Source organism: Nannospalax galili, unplaced genomic scaffold, assembly GCF_000622305.1.
Source record: "Nannospalax galili isolate Female #2095 unplaced genomic scaffold, S.galili_v1.0 scaffold169, whole genome shotgun sequence".
NCBI lineage: Eukaryota > Metazoa > Chordata > Mammalia > Rodentia > Spalacidae > Nannospalax > Nannospalax galili.
In genome coordinates, this window is record NW_008360327.1 from 809,952 (window position 1) to 825,518 (window position 15,567).

Below are 15,567 nucleotides of genomic sequence, written 5' to 3' on the forward strand. Positions count from 1 at the left end.
GCCCCACCTTTGGTAGGTGCTGTCCCCTCTGTCCACATGGTCTTTTCATTCTATCTACTAGCTCTCCCTTCCCCCTCCTTCACCAACACTACCCTGGCCACTCTTTAAAAATTGCAAAACTGGGGCTGGAGAGATGGCTCAGTGGTTAAGAGCACTGACTGCTCTTGCAGAGGACCCGGGTTCAATTCCCAGCACCCACAAGGCAGCTACGAACCGTCCTTAACTCCAGTTCCAGGGGCATCTGAAGCCCTTTTCTGACATCCGCAGCATTGCACGACACGGGTGCACTCACATACATGCAGGCAATACACTCGCACACATAAAATAAAAATAATAAAATAATCCACACGGCGGCCACAAACCGTCCTGAACTCCAGTTCCGGGGGAATTCCATGCCCTCTTCTGACCTCCACGGCATTGCACAACAGGGGTGCACTCACATACATGCAGGCAATACACTCATACACATAAAATAAAAATAATAAATTAAAAGATTTCAAAACTAGCAGCTCTCTCTTGAGAGAGTCCATATTCATGCCTTGGATGTGTGCTGTTCCCTTAAATGCTATTCTCTAGCTGTTTTGATGCCTGCTTAAACTTGTCAAGACCTTTTCTTTAAAAAAAAGTGCCAACTTGCTTCAAAAAAGATTAAATTAAAAAATTAAACAAGTAAATAAATGAATAACATTGCAAGCCCCACCCCCTGGATCCTCCTTGCCACCCTCTCCCATTTCCTTGCATTCTGCTGTTGCTCTATGGAGATGGTCACCAGCCACCAAAACAGAAGTTCCATAGGGTGGAGGTTTGTGCCAGTTGTGTTCACTCCTGATCTGGAGACCTGGGCAGTCCCACATAGGGTGGGTAGCCCCCCTACTCCTGTGGATTGGGTAATGAGAAAACTACAGGCTCACAGGCTTGTGGCTTTATTTAGATCAAGGACACTGAGGAAAACAGCAAGGGGCTGGCTATCTTCCACTCCCTGCTCCCCAGTGGGATGGGGCAGAAGACCCCTGTTGTTTAAGTCCCAGGCTGACTTGTGGTTGGAGCTCCATTCTGCCTTTCTGAAAAGCTGAAGGACTAGATGTTCTCCCCTCTAGGCAGCAAGCCAGGTAGTTGCATTTGGCCTTTCTCCATGGCAGAGCTTCTAAGTAGTTATTCCTCTACTTGTCTACCCAGGCTTGAAATGGGATACCTACTACACGAGGGGCCCCTGGGATGCCGATCCTGGACTGAAGGCCCTTCTGTGTCTCCTTGCATGGAGAGAATCTGCTGCTTTGAAGCTTCTATCATCCATGTTTGTTCTCTCCTTGATCTTCCAGCACCCCTGAGGCAACAGGATAATCCCATTTGCCAGATAAGAAAACTAAGCAGCTAGAGGCAAATCTGGAACCAACTCTTGAAAGTATCTACTGGGGATGTATGGTATGGGGCAAAGGCGCATGTGATACCAGGATGGCTCAAGACTCTCACATCACAGCCCTTTCAGATAAGGGTAAAGTCATCTCCCCTCCAAAGCCAGGGCTAAGACAGACTGACCCAGGATGAAGAAACCAGTCTGAGATGCTGGTCTGAATTCCTCAAGCATCTAAACACAGGGATACCCTAGGGAACAGTCCTCCAGATGCATTTCTTGGGTGGCCAATAACTGCCTCCTTTGAAATCAGAGAAAACATCCACAAGTTCTCTGATGGCATGCATTATGGATAAGCTATGATCTCCATAGCTCATCAAGAATGTAAGCCTGATGGTCTGGCTGGGTGGGAAGGAGTTTGGGGTGCTCAGCTGAAACCCCAAAGCCTCTAAGATTCTGGATGCTGTGTCAGGTGGAACCATCACACCCTGGCAGTCTAGGACCAGTGACAGACACTGCCAGAATTTGGGGTTCTAGTATCAAACCTTTGAGTTTGCCAAGCTCCTGGGCCTGGTCCAATGTTCACCTGGGAGATGTGGGACTGTGTCCTCTGGCTCTCGCCGTCGCCCTCTGTCTTGTCCGTCAGCAGCCCCTGCACCTGGTACTCCAGCACGTAGCTGTCAATGAAGCGCTCCAGCTCCTCGATCTCCTGGGAGCGGCTGCTTCCTGCCTCGGAGGAGGCCGACGCTGCTGAGGAGTTCTCCATCCCTCCAGCTCAGGGGCCTGGGCCGGCTGCTGAGGAAGAGCACAGACAGCCTCCGTGAAATGCTGCTGGAGGTCAGGACAAAGCCCCACTTGGGAAATACTCTCCACTCTTAGAAGCACTTTGGTCTCCCACCTGCCAGATGAGTATTGACTTATCTTTAGTATAAAGAACATGCTGAGTTCCCTCTAGGAAGGGAACTGAGGCTAGGGAAGGCACAGGTAACTTGCTTTTTACTGTCCAGCATGACTGGGGCTAGCACCCATTGCCTGACAGAGCAGATGGTAAACCCAAACTAGCACTGAGTTCTACTGTCCAACCTGACTTAAAATCTACTAAAATCAGGACAGACCATAGATCTTTATATCCCTGATCCAGGAATTAGGAGATTTGGGGCCTTGTAAGACACAAATACTCTGAGAGAGATAGGCCCTCCAAGAAATGCCTCCTAAGAGACTTTCTCTGTTTTCTAGACTGTCCTACAAACTGTGGGCCTCGGGTTATCAGCACAGCCATGCAGCTTTGCTGTGCACACATGCTACGTCGGTCTGAAGGAATGGGACTGGCTTTTAATGACTGAATGTTAAAAGCTTGATGGGTTATCTATGTGACTGTGGCTGAGTCACAGGCACTTCCTGGTCATCCTCCAGAGGAGCGTAACCATCCCAGAAGCCCTCTGGCCCACTCTTGGGCTCTTCCTGACAGACATGACCGGCTGTATCTAGGATAAACACTATAGCCCTCCAATAAGATGGTCAGTGTAGCCTATGGGGGTCTAAACCTACTGGGATCCCACCACTGCCCTCTGTCATTCCTTGTCTCCTACAGTCACACCTGACGGTACCTGAAAAGCTAGAACCCTTTTCCCTTCCAGGGGCCCTCTTCTTCATTGCATGATCTTAAGGACTCCATGCATGATGGCAAAGGACTTTAAAGCTTATCCTATATCCTGTTTATCAGTTGAAGACTGTGATCTCAAGGAAGATCTTATGCAGCACAGCCGGAGGAAACAGCCTGCATGTTTCATGGTACAACTACTGGAAGTTATCCCACCATCTCACCCCTTGCAAAACAACAAAGAGATCTGGAGAGTGGACATGGGCACCTCACAGGCCTTGTGAAGCTGCAACAGGTAAGAGAGGTGAGGTACCGGGCACTGAAAGGAATATTTAGATGTCAACACTTAGATTCCTGGGCGTTCTTCTGGAACACCGTTATTTGCTAATAATCAAGGGTCAGTGGAGCATTCAGCTGTACCGCAGAAGCACTGCTGAGATCATGAATGTGGACTCTCCAATTCCATCCTTGGAGCATGCTAGTGATTGGGAGAAAGCACTGCCTGGTTGCTGAGCATCTGACTTACAGGAGATGACAGCAGTCGCTAGTTAAGTCCCAGAGGGTATGGTACCTCGCTCCACAGCATGAAAAGCTGCGGGAATGCTTCCTCCATGCTTTTGCTTATCCCTGTTTATGAACCTAGACTTCTTTTTTTTTTTTTTCCCCCACTCACAGAATAGTAGAGTGGTGACTTAGAGGCCACCTGGAGTCATTCCAACCCCCTGGCTTGATGGCAGGCTAGCAGGCAAAGGGTTTACCCAGCATGGCTACGTGCATATGACAATTCTAATAATAGAACTGTGAATGGTCACTGCACCCATATCACATGCTGGGGCACCCTTCTCAGCAAAGCTATACCCTCATAGCTCACAGCCCATTTCCACACCACCTATAAGCATGGCATTAGAAGGGGAATGGTGGTCTCTCAGAGAGGTTAGACAATGGTACCCAAGTTCACACTGGTCAGTGCGACAGTATCCATACCCCACCGACTCTTCTCCCTCCCACCTGCTGGCAGTCTGCATAGGCCCTCAGGATAAGTCCCTGTTCTCCACTCCCCACTGCCCCTCCAATGAGCAGTTAATTCTTCAAGTACTGTATGTACAAGCTCCCCCTCCCAGAGTCTCCACCACCTGAGGGCAGGTGCAGAGGGCAGTCTGTTCAGGCTCAGGGCCTGGGCCCTGCGCAAGTGGCCTGGATGGGAATGAAAAGGCCAATGTCCTGAGGGGACTGCAAAGGAGCTACCTGCAGGCATGGTCAGTACCTAAGGCTGTACCCACTATTCCTCAAAGACTACTGACCTTATCCAGGACTTTCCTGCACACTGGAGAACTGATCTTTGCAGGAACTTGACATGGAGTTATTTCCATAGGATTAAATGTGGGCTCTGCCTCCGGTCACCTCTGCTGGACTCTCAAGTGAGTCTCATGGGCTGCATCATATCCTATGAGGCATGGTAATAACCCCAGTACCATCTTGGTTCACACACGAAGGACGGGCATCAGTGACTCATCTGGATCCTGCAATATTTTGATACCCATGGGGAAAAGAGGACTGACCCATGGGCATCCATCTTGGACTCCTCTGGTATCCTCATGTCTTTTTGGTTCCCTCCTATTCCAGCCACGATTGTCTAATCTGATTCAGATGTGGCTGATAGTGCATCACCTCAGGTACTACCTGCTTAGGGCTCCTGGGACAGCAGACACCTACAGGGCCCCACCTGGCTCCTGCTCCCTCTAACCAGGAAATATGAGGCTCCTCAGGGCAGCCCTTGATGTGAACAATGCTCTCTACTTTTAATGGTCTCAGATGACAATTCTGAGGCAGCATCTTCATAATCCCTCAGTGGGTCTCAGCAGATTGAACCTCAGCTGCCTACGATAGTGACCAGACCCACAACACCCCTCCCTTGCATTCATTTCTCTACTCTCTCCTTGGGAACCCAGTTTACAGAGACTCTATTCCTTCTGCCTCTACCATAGTGCCTCCTGGGGAGCTGAGGCCCCTTGTTCGGGGAGGTGGAGCCCCCCCCCCCGCCCCGCTGCCTCAAAGCAACAAAGTCAGGTTCTATGCCCTCTGCAAGTGAGTAGGCAGCATCAGGAGGGACAGTACTTTTAGGCTACAATCCCCTACCTGCCAACTATTTTTTCATTGTATCAAAAAATATAAGCCAGGCATGGTGGCACATGCCTTTAATCCCAGCTCTTGGGAGGCAAAGACAGGCAGATCTCTGTGAGTTCAAGGCCAGCCTGGTCTACAAAGTGAGTTCCAGGCCAGCTGGGGTTACAGGGAGACCCTGTCTCAAAAAGACAAAAAAAAAAAAAGTGTGTGTGTGTGTGTGTGTGTGTGTGTGTGTGTGTATAAACATCTTAAACATTTTTTTAAGTATACACAAACTTGGTGGCTTTAAGTGACATATGGTCACAATGTTATGCAACTACAACCACTACTCACTTCCATTTCTAGAACTTTTTTTTTCTAATCATCTCAAACAGAAGCCCTTTTCCCATTACGCACTAATCCATCAGCCCTGCAATACAGGTCCTGGTGACCATCTTCTTCCTTTTGACTCTATGAACTTTCCCATTCTGGCTACTTTTTAATAAGTGGAGTCATACAATCTTTTTGTGATTGGTTTATTTCATAGTGCATTCAAAGTTCACCCATGCTGACACATGTCAGAATCGCATGTGCTTTTATGGATAATATTATATTAAAATAACATTGTGTGTATTTAGTCCAGCCATTCATTTACCCATTAACTGACATGTGTGCTGTTCTCACATCTGGCTGTGATGAATCTGCTTTGAATGTGGGTGTGTAAATATCTGGCTACACTGATGTGTTCAGTTCTTTAGGGTGTGTACCTACAGGTTCCTCCACATCTACAGTAAGAAAGGGGCCCCTCTGGCTCAGTTTCTCAGTCACAGCAAGGGAAGATGGGAAAATCCCATACAACTGGATAGCTGGATGAACTGGGAGCCACCAGAGAGGGGAGGTTCCTGTCTTCATGCTCAACAAAAGTGAACAAGGAGGCTGAGGCCATGGCGAAAGGGGAAAGGAGAGGAGAGGGGGTAGAAGAGAAGCAAGGACACCCCTGACACAGGGCATGCAGAGGAAGGCATGCCCCAGGAGCGCCTGCAGCGGTCCCTTGGGACCTTGTCCCCTCCCATCCCATTCCCTGCCAGGTGATGAATAGAGAGGACCAAAAAGCCAGCGGAAGGAAGAAAAAAGCTGAGGCTGCACTTGTTGCAATGGGCACCAAAGGGGTAGCTGCGTGAGACTGCAGGCAGGGGTATGGCTGAAGCAGACACACTGTGAAGGAGGGGCTGGGGACTCTTGTAAGTCCCAGAAAGGAGAAAGGGCACATCTCTGGATGTCTAGGAAAAGAGAGAGCCCCTCTCTCCTCCTGGGACAGTGTGTATGTGCTAAGGGACCTCATTCCAGACTACACTCAGGCTGCCTCTACAGCCCCAGGTCCATTACTACTTATTTTTAAGACCAGAAATGAAAAACATCCATTCTCTGATGGAAAGACACCTTTCCCTACACTGATGTCCCTTCTCCCAGACCCTCACAACCCAGCCCTTGCTGTTGAACACAGAGCTGTGTGGTTTCCATAGACAGCCAGCACCAAGTACAGGGGTTTCTGCCTGGGTGTCCTTCTCTCCTCCTCCCTCTGGCTGGCCCTCCCTGGCTTTGAGCCCAGAAGCTCTGCAGCACCCTCCCTCAGGGCTACATGCCTAGGGGAAAAGGAAAGGTTCATATCAGGGGACACCCTGTGGGCCAGAGACAATAAGCTGGAGCCACTGCTAAGCAGGCCTTGCCACCTGTGCAGTGACAAATGGCATTAGGAGCTGTAAATTTAGCCAATCCTTTTAAGAACAGCTAGGCATTAGAGGTACCTCCCCCCACCCCCAGGCCCCAGATGAGCTAAAGTGACCTGAAAACCAGGAGGCTGGCCAGCTTTGGGAAGCTGTCATTCCAGCCCCTGGGAAATCCATCATTTTAGCCCCTTCCTCAGGCTCATTCCTTCAGCCCCTCAGCATCCAACTCATCCAGCAGAGCTGCTGGTCCTTACACAACAAATGGGGAAGGCCTCAGTGTCTGTTTTCCTGGATCAATTTGGGGCTTTGAGCTGCAACAAAGGATTCCATTTCCTTTGGACCCCAGGCAAGCTGCAAGGGATCTAAGGGTGACATAGAGGGTTTGCTTGGTGCTTCTGGGTTCAGCAGCCTTCAGGTTCCTCAGTCTGTGCCCTATCTCAGCAGGATGTTGCTCTGTATCCAGGCAATATCTAAGCTGTGGGGGCAGAGGGTTCTGCATAGTCTCACTACTCTCTTTCTGTTAATGCCACTCATCACACTCATCCAAGGCTTCACCTCACCTTTCCCACACCACTTCTTATGCTACCTGGTACCCCACAGCACTGTGCCCTGGGCTCCCTGTCAGCAGTTTGTTCCTGGTGACCCTGTCACATATATGCTGGCTACTGTCTGTTATATACTCCTCCACCTACCTCCACACAGTGCTAGCTATGAAACCTTCATCCAGAACACAGTTCTCTTTAGTCAGTCACCAGGAAGACCCAGGCCAGAGCTGGTCCCAAGGCCCTGCTGTATGTAGAATCTATGGGAAGAAAGGGGCTGGGTTGCCTGGGAGGGAAGATGCCCGTGGCTGTCCTGAGGAAACCATGGGAACCTGCTCCCTGCCAGGTTGCTGCTCATCCAGGGTACTCCAACCCCTCAGATGACTCTAAAGAAAACACTATTTCCCTGGCATTCTTTAGTCCCTATTGTCTGGTGACTCTAGTCAGTGCTGGCCTGATGATTGCTATGCTCATATATGCCATAGGAATACTGGAGGATTCAGTGGATGTCTCTGCGAACAGACACTTGAGGTTCACGACACTTGGGAAACGGGAAAGTTCAGAAACACATAGCAGTGCAGGAGGGCAACCTTGAAAATCAGCAACATTTACTGTACAGGATGTAAGACATCCCCATTCTCTAAATGACTCTCCCACATCAGCACCTCCACATTAACCTTTTGTCACTCTAACATTGGACATGATGATATTCAGATGGCTAGTCTGGGGACTTACTTGGGTTGTAAAACAACTGCCCTGTGTCACGATCATACCATAAAACAACGTGCAGTTAAATGGAAAATACATCCGTATTTGCATGTGATATGCATTCTAAGTGTAATTTCTGCTTCTGGGATGTTTGTGTCACCTGCCTGTAGAAAGTTATTTCCTTCTGTGTGGCATGACCAAAAGAGATGAAGTCTAGCACACCAGCATGGTGCTCCCCAAATGTCAACGGGCAGAGTCCTAGGGCATCTTGTTAAAATGCAGATTCAGACTCTGTGGATTATAGAGTTAGGGCCTGGAATTCTGAAGGGGTTTTGTTTTGTTTTGTTTTGTTTTGTTTCTGAGCAGGCTCACTATGTTCAAGACCAAGGTTGGCCTTGAACTCTTGCTTCTCTTGTCTCTGCCTCCCAAATGCTGAGCGTATGGGTTTTTGCTAACATGCCTGGTGAGATTCTGTATTTCTAATCAGCTCTCAGCAGCAGTAGTTGCTATTGGTGGTAGAGGCAGTCAAGTTCATAAAATCCCTCCATCCCCTCCCTCTTATCCCCAGAATGACTAGAGGCTCCATCCTGACCTGGCTAGTCAGAGTTCTGGAGGTGGGATATGTTCCTCCTATGGCCTATCCAGAGCTGAGGTAGGGCTTGCACAGGATGGGGCTTCAATGGACTGAGGTGACTTCTGGGAAATTCTGGGCACTGCCTCCAGACTGGTCTCTCTCCTAAAATCCAGGTTGCATGGCTTCAGTGGCACTTTGAAAGTTCAGTTTCACAGTGTATAGATGAGGGAACCAAAGCTTGCCAGTGAGAACTTGCTGAGGGGATGCTCAGATCCTCTAGCAGGTGCCAACCTGGACATAGGCCCCTCAACGATCTGTCCTGCCAAGTCATTTTCCCTTCCCCCAGTGATTGCCAACCTTTGTGACTGTCTTAGTTTGTTCTTCATTGCTGTGACAAAACACTCTGACCAGTACCAACTTGGGGAGGAAATGGTTTATTTGTCTTACATCTCCCAGGTCGCAGTTCATCAGGGAGCCCAAGGTAGGAACTCAGGGCAGGAACCTGGAGGCAGGAGCTGGAGCACAGGCCATGGAGGAACGCTGCTTACAGGCTTGCTCCCCTGGCTCCTGCTCAGCCTGCTTTCTTATGCAACACAGGCCCACCTGCCCAGGGGCAGCACCACCCACAGTGGGATTCGCCCTCCCACATCACTCATCAAGAAGATGCCCTTCAGACATGGCCACAGGCCAGTCCAATAGAGGCCAATTCCCCGATTGAGGCTCCCTCAACCCAGGTGTGTCAAGTTGACACTAAAGCTATCCAGCACAGTGACCATAAGTATAGTTCTGGGTTACCATCATTAACAGCAGGCAGGAGTCAGAGATTACTAAATAGCAGACCACCCCTAAGTCATCCTGTGGTCCTACTCTTTGAGCTGACTATGAGCAAGGCATGGAGCAAGTCCCCAGTCTTTTCTGCTTTCTGCTCTATCCTGAGAGCAGTCTCGGGGTGACTGGGAGTTGGGCTGGTTCCCATGAGAAGGCAGGGCACAAGGGCACAGGTAGGAGAAGGAGGAGCTGTGTTGTGTCTTCTCAGGACAGCTATAGCCAGCACCCACCCTGGAAGTTAGCTTTAAGTGCTCAAGCCTCCACTGGGCTCTGGAACTGACCACCTACCCACTCCTTTGGCTCCAAGCACACTATGCTTTCTGACACCTTCTTATCGTCTCTGCCCTGTAACCCAACCCTTGACTACTCTTGAAATATTTATGGGTCTTTATCTTGCTTTGACAAGACAGCATGATCCTTAATGCCCTATTCCATCCTATACCAGTCTCCATACCAGGTCGAGCCCCCCCCCCACACACACACAGAACATGCCTTCTAGACCTCCTTAGTTCTCTCCTGACCATGGCCAATGGGCCCCAGCTCTCTCTAGCTCCTTCTAGCTCCTAGAATGTCAAAGAATGCTGGGATCCTCCTGTCCAACATCCTCCTCCAAAACTAGGCTTGACCTTCTCCCACAATATTCCAGAAGCTCCCTCAAGACAATTTATTGCAACTAAGAAGTCCTGAATACTTGCTGAATGCTGTGCCCTACCCATGCTAGGGAACATGGAAGTCACAGGTGAAACGGATGGAAGTTGTGCAGGGTCACTGGCCAGCCAAGTGAGCTACGTCCTTGGCTGGAGTCAAGTGGCCTCCCCACTGCCCCTGCTCCCAAGACAGGAGAACATGAAGGTTACGGGATCTGATTCTGGTTCAGACACTGGTTAGCCCGTGGCCTATTGGGTGACTCTGGGCTGTTCCCAGGCTGTACCCTCATCTGTGAAGCAGATGATGAAATCACCTCATCATAAGGAGCTGTGAAGATGAAATGAGACAATACATGGGCGAAGAGCTCAGCACAGCCAGGTACACAGCGAGCTCACATTCACCACTCAACCTCACAATTGTCTCTGCTCTCCCTCACTCTGCTTTTGCACTCTCCTACCTCTGCCTTTTCAAGTTATACTCCTGCCCTTGAAGCCCACTTCCAGGCCCACCTCCTCCTTGAAACTCTCCTTGACTACTGGCCACTGCTGTCACTGAACTCCAGTTCTCCACAGACCTCAACCCTCCCTAATGTCTCACCACCTTGGACTCCAATACCCTGCTTGGGCCTCAGTCAGATCCTCTCCTAGGCTCTAATTCTGGAATGATCTCAGCTCTATCAAGCTGCATGGACCCATGGGGACCTATTCTCTCTCTTCCCTGAGCTCTGAGGTAGATGTCTAGCCCCACCACAGGCTTCAAAAGCCTCTGGAGTTACTGGCTAAGAGAGAAGACAAACTCAGAGCATATAGGGAAGGGGAAGGGAGTCCAAGGGTGTCCTGCTCTGAACCCAGCAGAGCACTTCAGGTTAGGCTGGAAAGTTCCTCCAAGTGTAGTGGCCCTAGCACCCAGGTCCTCCTCAAGTAACACTCCTCTCCAGTGTCCCTCTGAGGGTAACCACAGCCCCCTGCCAGCTCTTGGTCTCAACAACACCTTCCTGAACTACAGCCCAGCTGGAACAGTGACAGTTATAAGCTGCTTCTGAGAGCCTAACAACATGTCCATATCACCTGCGTTCCACATCTTCTGGCTCTCAGGAGACTGCAACATGTAGGCAGGCCAGCCCTGTCTTTGGCACCAAGAGGCCATACTGAAGGCAGCTCTGAGAATAGCATCCCTTCCCCAACCCCCCTTTGAGCTGTCCTCTTTAAAGCCACGCGATCCTCAGTTCACAGTGCCCCCTCCCAACTGTCCAATGGCTCACTGGGTTCTCTGGCCTCTGCACAGGTACCCACACTGTCCCTCAGAAAATAAACTCATTTCATAGAGGAGCACAGTCACAAAGCAGAGCCATCTGTGGCTCATGGACTATGGTGTATTTTGTTTAGCTGGTTAGGTACTTAAAACTTTTTATTTATTTATTTTTATTTTATGTGCATTATGTTTAGCCTTTATGTATGTAAGCACACCACATGCATGCAATGTCTATGGAGGCCAAAAGAGGGCATTGGATGCCCTGGAACTAGAGTTACAGAAGGTTGTTAGCTACCATGTGAGTGCTGGGAACCAAATCTGGGTCCTCTGCGAGAGCAGCCAGTATTCTTAACTGCCAAGTCAACTCTCCAGCCTTTGGTTAGGTACTTTAAAAATCTTTGAGCCAACATTCATAAATCAAAAGATTTCAAATAAATATCCAAATTTCTAGCTTTTCAAACAACTCTGGCCCACCTGTCCATGCTGTAACTGTCAGCTAGAGGTAAGGAGTACTGGTCCCTTCTGAAGGCAGTCTATAGCTTGAACAGACCTGAGGTCCCTCTGTCACCTTTATACTGCCCATAGTAGTTAAAGTTTTAGTCCCCTTGCCCACATGTTACAATCTGGACCTCCAGGTATCTGAGTGTGACAGCCTCCAGCAAGAGAGTAAGAGGAAGTGGTATGAGCGCAAAAATGAGGGTACCACTAAAAACTAGGAAATAAATATAGAACAAAGATTGTCCCCTGGGAGTTAGAATGTGACATCCACGTAACGATCCAAACAGAAAAGTTGCATAGAGAAAGAAAGTAAGGTTTCCAAACCAGGAAGACTCAGCCTAGCCTGGTGGAAGACAGCCACAGGGTGACTGGAGGAGGTATCACTCAGAGGCACTGGACTGCCCTGGACAGAAGAAAGAGACCACAGAAGACAGTCTCATTAAGCTCTGTCTAGGGACAGGATTCTGCTTCTGCTATCTCAGGGACGGAAGAAAAGCCAGGGTCTTTGTTTCTCTGCATGCCCCCCAGCTCAGCCCTGCTAAGTGGGCTTAGTGACTGGCTCTAGCTAAACAGAGTCCCATGCAGGCCATCCTCTTGTTCCCTGGGAACCAGAGCTGGGCTCACACAGACATGGAGTTCAGCTCCAGGAGTGTGGTAATGGGTTTCCAGAAAGCAGAAAGCAGTCAGCAGGGAATGGCTGGTCTGTCTCCACAGTATTAGCAGACAGGTTGCTGATGGGCAAAGAGACAGGTGGCACGGTACAGGGGAAGTGGCTCAGACCACTCAGGCAGAGGCTGGCCTCTTCTCTTCTAGGTAGCCTTTGAGTAACTTATACACTGCCCAGGCCCACTGGACAACTGTGGGCAACCCAAGCCCAGTCCAAGCCTGGTGCTTGCATAGTGCTCCCTGAATTCTGTATGAGTCTCCAGGAGATGGAGAACTGAGCCTCAGAAGCCTGGATCCTGGATTCCTGAACTGGCCTCTAAGCCCCAGGCTCACATACTCATTGCTACCTCTGCAACTTCTGTTCACCCTGCTGGGACTTTGAAAGCAAGTCCCCAATACTGTGTGCCCCAAAGACCAATGATTTCCAAGAAATTTTTCTCTAATACCACACGTATTTTCCAATAAAATTCATAAATGCTCCGGTAGTGAAGAAAGGTAATAAAAACTAATTTACAAAGTGTTTACCTTATGCCAAGCCCTGAGCTACACTAATTTAATCTGCAACATAATCCCATAATACAGGTACCAAGTTTATGCCCACTGTGTAAATGAGGTAACTGAGGCAGACAGGGGTTGGCCAAAAGTCACCCGATTCATAAGAAGCTGAGTTAGAACTGGAACCCATACAAAATAGTTTCCAAATGTGGTTATTCTAAGTAAAAAGGAGGTGTCCAGAGTTCTCCTGACCCTACCTCTTCCTCAGCACCCTCTTCAAGCTGCTGTACCCCCTGGTCATTCCTGGAGGAGGCCTTGGAACCAGCTCCGAGTTAAGGCTTTGGATCCTGGGCAGGTGACAGAATAAACTTCCATCAGGTGGTCAGGGTCACCCCAGGTTTCCTGGGAGGTGGTGCTGGTCTTAAGTCCCCTTGGGGGCTGCACAGGTTAATAGCATCAGCCATTGGCCTCTTAACCCTATGTCTATAGGCAAGCCCTGTGTTTGCAGCCAAGCAGAACAGGCATGCCTCCTCCATTTACAGCTGGAGCAGTCTGTCCTACTGGACAGAGCAAGATGATAACTCAGGTTCCTGACTCCAGCCTTAGGGATTTGCAACATAGCAGAATCCTGCTGCCTATAACATGAGACAGTGAATCAGTGGACGTTCATTCAGGCTGAACCTTGATGGGCAAAGGATCAGAGGGGGAAAGGTAAAAGTCACAGGATGAGTCAGAAGGTCCTATGAGGTAAAAAGACTGATTCCAGAGGGAAGGTGGGAAGCAGAGCTCTGCAGACCACATTCACCAGCTACATCCTCTACCTTGTAAAGAAGGTTGGGGGAGTAGTCTTTAGATTCTTTCTTAATAAAGATCTGTGTGTGTGTGTGTGTGTGTGTGTGTGTGTATACCTATACTTGTGTGAGTATGTGTGTGGATGTTCTCTATCACTCTCTGCCTCTTCCTTTGAGACAGGATCTCTCTCTGAATCTAGGATTTGTGTTCTCTCAGCAAGGCTAGAAACCAGCAAGCCCAAGCAATTCTCCTGTCTTTGTCCCTCTCAGAACTGGGGTTATGGGCCTGTAGAGGACACTCAGCTTGTAATGTGGGTGCTTGGATCTGAACTCCAGTCGTCATGGTTGCACAGCAAGCATTCTCTGCAACTCCCATGTCCTCTATCTTGCAGAACTTAGAGCAGCAAATCTGAAATCTCCAGAAAAGACAAATCTATATAGACAGAAAGTATATTGGTGTTTGCTTATGGGGGGGGAGACAGCTAAAGGATGCGGGATTATGAGATGATGAAGGTGGATATGCTTGCATATATGTATTAAATTGAACCTCATTTAACTACACTTCTATAACTATATTATATGAGTTATATGTTAATAATTTTGTTTAATAATATATCTATAGTTGGCTTTCATATCATTGCTTCAGATTGGGATCACTGGGAGAGTAGCTTGGAGACTTCTCCAGAGAAAACTGGTTCTGAGAATCGATGAAGATTAAATGAGTAAAAGAACATTAGTGAGAAGTCATTAAAAATGCTTTGAGTCTAAACTACTAAATCCTACTAAATCTGAGAGAACTGTTTGTAGCTCCTTTGAAGGGAGTCTTCTGTCTCATCAATAATAAAGATGCAGCCAGGCACGATGGTACATGCCTTTCATCCCAACATGAGGAAGGCAGAGGCAGGCAGATCTCTGTGAGTTAGAGGCCAGCCTGGTCTACATAGCAAGTTCTAGGCCAGCTGGGACTACAGGGAAACTGTCTCAAAAAAACAAACAACAGCTCTCTTACCGGCAGGCCTCTCTCTGGGGTAAGTCCATTGCACCCTCTGCGCCTTGACTCCACCAGCCTCATTCACCCTCCCATTTCCCCCGGTGGTCTCTCCTCCTAGTTTGGATCCTGCCCCATTCCTTGTCTTGGGGTCCCAGACACCTGGAGAACTAATACTGCTTCCTGATCCTTTTCATCCAGACCCACACAGTGCCTTCTCTGGGCTCCAAGAGCACTGCTGCTGGGCCTGGCCCCACCCTCACCTCCCTCTGCTTCCCTGGGCCTGCACCACCTGCAGCGGGCCTCTCTCCTACCCGCAGGCCTCTCTCCGGGGTAAGTCCATCAAGCTCTCTGAGCCTTGACTCCCTGAGCCGCATTCACCCTCCCATCTCCCCCACCAGTCTCTCCTAGTTTGGGTCCTGTCCCATTCCTCGTCTTTGGGCCCCAGACAACTGGGGAACCAATACTGCTTCCTGATCCTTTTCATCCAGACTAACTTAGTGCCTTCTCTGGGCCCCAGAAACACTGCTTCTGAGCCTGGCCCCACCCTCACCTCCCTCTGTTTCCCTGGGCCTGCACCACCCACCAGCCTCTTTCTGGGACATGGGGGCTGACCTTTCTTCTTCCTGATCCTTTGCATCCAGACCAACCCAGCTCCTCAGTGCAGTCCCCAGGAGTCCTTGGGGCCTCTTCCCACCCCATCTGCCTTACCATCTCTGGGTGGCAAGGCCACCAGCTGCCCTAGACCAGCATCTTTTCTGGGCCAGGCTCCCAGGCCAGTCCAACCCCCAAATTCC

At 49.5% G+C, this 15,567-nt stretch overlaps 1 protein-coding gene across 5 annotated transcripts in view; it reads right to left on the minus strand.

Annotated features, from left to right (window-relative positions):
• Positions 1-15,567, minus strand: part of Ctif (cap binding complex dependent translation initiation factor) — a 301,545-nt gene that overhangs the window by 228,869 nt on the left and 57,109 nt on the right. For 4 of the 5 annotated variants that reach the window (XM_017796324.2, XM_008825890.3, XM_017796321.2 and 1 more), the window contains exon 2: positions 1,938-2,146. In XM_017796324.2, the coding sequence (XP_017651813.1) occupies positions 1,938-2,117 (180 nt within the window). In that variant the 5' untranslated portion in view covers positions 2,118-2,146. The remainder of the gene's footprint in view (positions 1-1,937; positions 2,147-15,567) is intronic. The other variant, XM_017796323.2, reaches the window with a different exon arrangement.